Consider the following 6,623-nt stretch of genomic DNA (forward strand, 5'->3'; position numbering starts at 1 on the left):
TATATATATATATATATATATATATATATGTATATTATCTTATAATAAATATAAATTAATAATTATAAATTAATAATAAATATTAACATTAAGGAATGTACACACGTTGTTTGGTATCCGATATTATTTTAATGATAACACACACGTCGCATAGCCTTATGAAATAATTAAATTAAATATAAATTATATAAACATGGGACAACAATAATAAATTAAACAACGATACAAATAAAATACAGAAGGTACGATATCGTAAGATACAAACGGTATCGTCGTCAGTCACCTCGAATTTACATTTGTATTCTGATCGACTCGATATTAGCGCGGGAGATAAAATTCCCAATTCCTGACACGAGATTTGAAGATGAAACTTTTGCTGTCAACGACAACTTAACGAAAAATCCTTTACAGAAAAAACCTCTTCAATATTACACATCGTTTATTCTTTATGTAACAATACGTTTGTTCGATTATAAAAGAGGTAATGCGATACACATAAGCTCGTTCTTGCAGTCTGTGTTGAGAAATAAATTACATATTTTCAAAACGCTATTTGGATGCATCGGGAAAGACGTGTTACGCGCGGTAGCTGTGTTGTTACGGAAGCTTGGGAATTCGCGGTGTACATCGAAGAAATGCGACTCAGGTTGGTGGAACGACTTCCATCGCTCGTTGCCAGCCGCCGTAGCCACCACCTCCGTATCCGCCTCCACCACCGCCGTGGTGGTCCGACGCTGTCGCGTAGATTACCTCGTGTCCACCGCCTCCGCTCGATACAAGCTTTTTCAAGCCGACTATCGCGCTCAACACCAGTGCCATCTTCGCCGTCAGCAACGCCGTTCCGGCGAGGAAAGCTATTTTCCCGTAAGCCAGCTGCGCCATCATGCCTAGACAAATACGATTCGCGTCGTAAAATGCCGATCAGGATATCGACGATCGCATGAGTAACGCTAGAAGGATCAAACGTGCTTCTTAACAGTCGGTTTGAAAGTTTCGGGGTAATGTAAAAGTGCAGAAAGTAATTCTTTATTCATCGATTAGGTCGATATCGACTGGGAATATATTTTTTATTAGTTGCTCGATTAGTTGCTCGAGAAGATTCGACCGATATAACATAATCGGACTTTCATCTTGATTATCAACACTGGAACTGCCGAAACAGTCCAAATGACCGGTTTGTAATTTCTCATGAATATTACCCGAATTTATAACAGCACATTTTGTATTTTTACACGACGTTGAATGAAATTAAAAAGAATTAATAAAAATTTTTTCTCTTGCACAATTTCTTTCTCTTATGTATTTTTATTTAAAAATCGGTCATTTCGATCGCTCTGATAGAAACCGGACATTAAGCATCGGTAGTTTTAACGTAAATTTTCTTTCTTTCTCACTTTGCTATCTTTTGACCGTAATCTTTCTAAGTTTCCGAGGAGAGACCTCACCTGCTAACACGGCACCTGCCATTAGTAGGTATCCGTAACCCCTGCGCCTCTTCCCTCTTCCTGCAAATATTACAAATGTATCAATTTGACTGTTAATCATTTTCAAACGTATTTTTTCATTATTCATCGTGACCGCATTGAGATACACGGAGCAATATCGATCATATAAGAATATCTAACCACGCTTTGCATCGCGATAATTCGACCGGAAGCACAACCGGAAAAACAAATTTGCATGAGTTTACCCGATGATGAACAAACTAAACGCGTTTTACTGTGAAGGGCACAGAATCCCTGTTTCTTATAAGCCACATCCGATTTTTGTAACCAGAAATTCTGATTAACCGGAATTTCCTTCAACCAAAATACGTTTGGTTTGTCCATTTTCGGTAAATTCAATCAATCTGTTTCTTTGCAAAAGGATGAAACCACGGTGCAATTATACATAAATTGTATCATATCACGCCACTTTAAAGGGATAACATTTTACGGAACGTTATTTTATCAAAATGATAATATCATATTAAAAGCATCACTGGTAAGTTCATCAAGTGGGTTTCGACCTCGAATAAAATATTACAACTACGCACCGTGCGTATACACATATAAATGTACATACATATATGTATATGTGTACACGTTTCCTAATATATGAATAATTGATAAATGCTCCGGAATATATCGGGGCGCTACCTTCGAAAGCATTGCCGGGTATCGTGAGCTTGAGGCTCCTCGACGACAGGTATTCGTAGAACTTGTTGTCCAGCTTCTGATCGAGGCTCAGTTCCGTGCTGTTCCCGGCTGGGTCTTGGCTCCTCGCTGTGCTCGCCGGATCCTTGCTGATCGAGACGTAATCGTTGATCTTGTAGACGGTATCGTCGCGGATCGCCGAGTCGAGGATCTCGAGGGCGCGTTGTTTGAAGCAGTCGAAGGTGTTCTTCTCGCTGGTGCACCTCTCGAACAGCTTCGAGTACTCACTTTTGCCGGACACCAAGTTGCAGAAGAGCGCGAGCTGAAGGGCACGGAAAATCCAAACTGTCGAGCGTCGCTTTCCCATCGTCGTGATCGCGAGCCTTTCCTTGTCCGCACGCGTCTCAGAGAGCTCGTCGATCCGCTTCGTCCGCGCGGCTGCTCTCTCAGCTGTTCTCCGGCGCAATGACGGCTCTCTTGCGCTTCTCTGCGTCCGGCCCAGCTCTACTTCTGTTCTCTCCGGTGCTCTGGTCAGCCGGTCAGTAAACGCCGCCGACTAATTGTGAGAATCTCCTAGTGCATTGTGACTTATATAAGCGCGCGCGCGGCGCCGTTTAGCCTCTCCTACCCAGGCGCATGAAAATTCTCAGGATACTCGCTCGTACTTGAGATCCACGCGCTGTTTAACGCCACAACAACGGGAGGAGAGACCCCCTCAACCAAAACAATGTCGTACAGCCCCGTAAGTAAGTATCCCTCTGACCCACTTACCAAACGAGCCTTAAACACCGCCGTGCTAACTCCGACTTTAATAGCGACGTATCAGAATCGCATTGGAACGCAGGTAGAACAGACGACGCTCCACTCCGCTGTATGATTGTGGGATACGCCGAAAGAAACGGAGCCGAGGAGCCTGTACGTCAATTTGCACGCATGACTAGCCTCGCGTGTTGCCCGGGATAAGACAATACGGGAAGAACACGGGAATATTTGTCCTGCTCATCGAGCCGGCAGGCAATCTAATTCGATGCTGAATGGGAAATTATAGAAGCTACAGCGACCACAAATCCGGAATATTTCTTTCGGCGGATCTTCGTGTTTTTCTCAACGTCGTTCGATGTACATCCGGATCGAACGATTGAACGATCGGCATTAAGGATGTAATAATTCAAGGTAATGGAAAAATTATGAGAAAATTAGGAATTGATCTACGTTGCATTTAAAAGTGACACCGAATGTTTAAGTAATTTGGAGCCCGAGTCGAAAGCCACTTCATTTTAAAAGAGGCGTGTCAACTAAAATAAGTTTGATCAGTATTTGATGAAACTTGCCCTGCGTACACATTATCTAAATGATTGTTCATATAATTAGAAAAAGATTTACCATTCGAAAACTGAAATATTTGTAACTAAAGTTGACACTTTTTATTGAGATTACTAGTTTTAATTTCTATATTTAATATCTCCTAAACTAAAACTAAGATTTTGATGGAAATTGATATCAATATGGAAACGTTATACACAAATTTCAGAATTATTGACTATTTTGCTTTGAAAATACAATGTAAAGTTTATAACTTATAATACTCGAAATATATACATATATGCGCATGTTTAAACATTTATAAACCTCTTTCTATCTTTTATCTGTGCATCTCTATTAAATCAACTGATGCATAAATATTGCGTTAATATTTGTAACATTGTGTATATATATATGTGTCTACCTCAACTTCGTTTCAAATTAACATTTATTATTTCAATAGTGAAATAAATGTATAGAAATGTAATTTTGGTTAATAAACTAAATTTATGAGAGACTCCTTTGATGTGCCACTGAAAATACAGCATTAATGAATAATATTGGGTTGGAAGAAAAGTTCGTAGCGTTTTTCAATAGATGGCGTTTGAACACGTGAATTCGTTTCACACATGGCTGAAACATGACATATATATGCATATACATGTTCTGAAAGGTTACATTTCATTGCGTCTTTCTCTGTGATTTGTGTATGGATTTGTGAATTTTAAATGTGTTTACGTCAAAAGTGAAAATTAAGGAAAATAAGATGCATCTGCGTCTTTTGATGCCCTTTTATTTCCGGAAAGGAAAATATGCTGTATAAACAAGAAAAAAGATATGTACCGTTTATGAAAATAGTACCGTAGTTGAGAGTACCGTTCGTAAGTGATTTGGCCTGTTCAGAAGTGGCAATTTTCATCTGGAAGACCGAGAATGTTCCGGCAGGCCTGCAGTCGTTCATGATGACCAAATCATAACACTAATTGAAAATAATCACACCAACCACGTTTCACGACACGGGATATCGCAGAAATACTCTACATATCTCATGAGCTTTGCAAGACGTTTGGAGATATTCGGATGCGTGAATCGCTACGATATTTCGGTGCTTCACAATTTAACGGAAAAAAAAATTAAACGGACCGTATTTCCATCAACGATTCTCTGCTCAAACGCAACGGAAACGATCCATTTTTTTTAAACGAACCATCACGGGCGATGTAAAGCGGATCGTTCACAACAATGTGGGGCGAGAAAATCTCAGGGAAAACAAAATGAGCCATCATTAACCACTTCAAAAGCCAATCTGCATTCGAAGAAGATGATACTTCTGTGTGTTCTGTGAATGTATCCGATGGGATTGGAAGGGCATCGCGTATCATAAGCTCCTTCCGCACAACAGACATCGAATTCAGACGGATACTGTTCCCAATTGGACCGATTAAAGACAGTAATTAATGGAAAGCATCCGGAATTGGCCATTCGGAAAGGTGTCGTCTTCCATCAGAACAACGCCACATTTCACATTTCTTTGCAGAAATTGACGCGGCTTAGCTGGGATGTCCTACGTTACCTGCCGGATTCATCTGACCTTGCACCTTCGGATTATCGCTTATTCCAGTTCCTACAAAATTCTCTTAAGTTACTTCAAAATTCCACAATTTCCTGCTGATTCTATGAAATTCACTCCTGAAGAGGTTCAATAATTTGTTTATTATTTGTTCACAATTAAATCTCACGAGCCAAAAATTCGTTCGTCGAGTTTTTAATTGCCGTGAGCACGAGATCAAATCCGAATTGTGTTTAGTATGAGTAATAAAGTGATAAATAAAAATTGATTTTTGACCAAGAAATCGTAGCGCAGCGTCTGAATTGAAATCTAGATTGAATTGCTGATAGCGATGCACTTCACCATCCGCACACATTTCGTTAGTCCTGAGGAATTTCAAATTCGCTAATTACCACGCCGTGTTGCACATTTTAAAGCAGAAAGTTTGCAATTTTGCTGGAATGTCAGTGCGGACGCGAAACAGAAAGCTGATCGCCACGAAAGCGATACATGCCTGCATTATCGGATGATGATTGAGTGAACGAATTACGATTATTACGTATTAACGTAGGAATTTTTTCACAGCATTAAACAGCACCTTACGTCAATGTAGCGCGGTGCAACGACCAATCGGGGTCCCGCGAAGAACTTATTAACATAACGCGCTGAGATACTGTTAATCCGACACAGATTACGCTGCGTGACGGGCTACATTTGGAAAGCAACTTGGGCAATTACGGGATAATGGACTTGATTAACGCTGTCCACTGTATGTTCAATGTATTCGATTCTCTCTCGCGCGGCTTCCTCCGCCAAATGTAGGCTACTGGTCGCGGTGCGAGCCGAATTCGCTCTTTTTCCTCTGCGTTTCCGGCGAATTCCATTCACATCAGCGAGAGGATAATCTTACGAATGATTCAGCAAAGTATTCAGCAAAGTATTCATTATCCACTTTACTCTTCGCCACCTTAATGACACGATGGCAGTAATTATCGCGAAGAAAGCGTCGTACGTTCGAGCGTGAGGTTTTTTTCTTCACGGTCTCATTGCCCAATGTGACACTGACTACAATGACATTGTTGTTATTCCTCAGGTAACAACACTTCCACATACCTCCTCGCTCACGGAAAATCCATGTTTCATTTATCTCTTTTCTCAAGATCTTTCTTTTACCAAGCAGAGTGAAAAATCTCACTCGGCCGAGGTTTCTTTCCGTCGTATACTTTCTTTCTTGCTTTTCTTTCCGTCATGAAAATAGCGATCACCTATGCGGAGAAAAATATTTTGCTGACAGAACAAATTGTTAGTTATTAGGGACAGCAAATAAATTTTTTTCTTTTTGCTGTTCCCATGATAACTAACGATTTGTTACGTCAGCAAAATTATTTTTTTGCGTGTACGTATCATCAGCATAAAAAAGCTATTATTATTATTATTATTCTTGTTGTTACTTGAACTGATATTTCCGCCTGAAAATTTAGATGAATATCGGGTATCATGACTACCCTCGATGCGTAGTGCGTATCTAATTACTAAATTCAGCGGCGATGCGAAAAATTGTACGACGAGAGCGCTTTGATCTCACAGGTGACGACGAAGAAGAAAAGCGGTTTGGGCTCGACGAAAAATTTTTTCCA

The 6,623-nt window shown here is 40.2% G+C and overlaps 1 protein-coding gene across 1 annotated transcript; it reads right to left on the reverse strand.

Moving 5' to 3' along the window:
- Positions 1–642: 642 nt before the first annotated feature.
- LOC106744982 lies at positions 643–2,502 on the reverse strand. Its single transcript, XM_014620174.1, has 3 exons — positions 2,139–2,502; positions 1,446–1,505; positions 643–887 (listed from the first exon to the last, which is right to left on the reverse strand). Exons 1-3 carry the CDS (start codon positions 2,500–2,502, stop codon positions 643–645), a joined length of 669 nt encoding a protein of 222 aa, XP_014475660.1.
- Between the last annotated feature and the right edge of the window lie 4,121 nt (positions 2,503–6,623).

This window comes from Dinoponera quadriceps, unplaced genomic scaffold, assembly GCF_001313825.1.
Source record: "Dinoponera quadriceps isolate SergipeBrazil2010 unplaced genomic scaffold, ASM131382v1 scaffold717, whole genome shotgun sequence".
Lineage (NCBI taxonomy): Eukaryota > Metazoa > Arthropoda > Insecta > Hymenoptera > Formicidae > Dinoponera > Dinoponera quadriceps.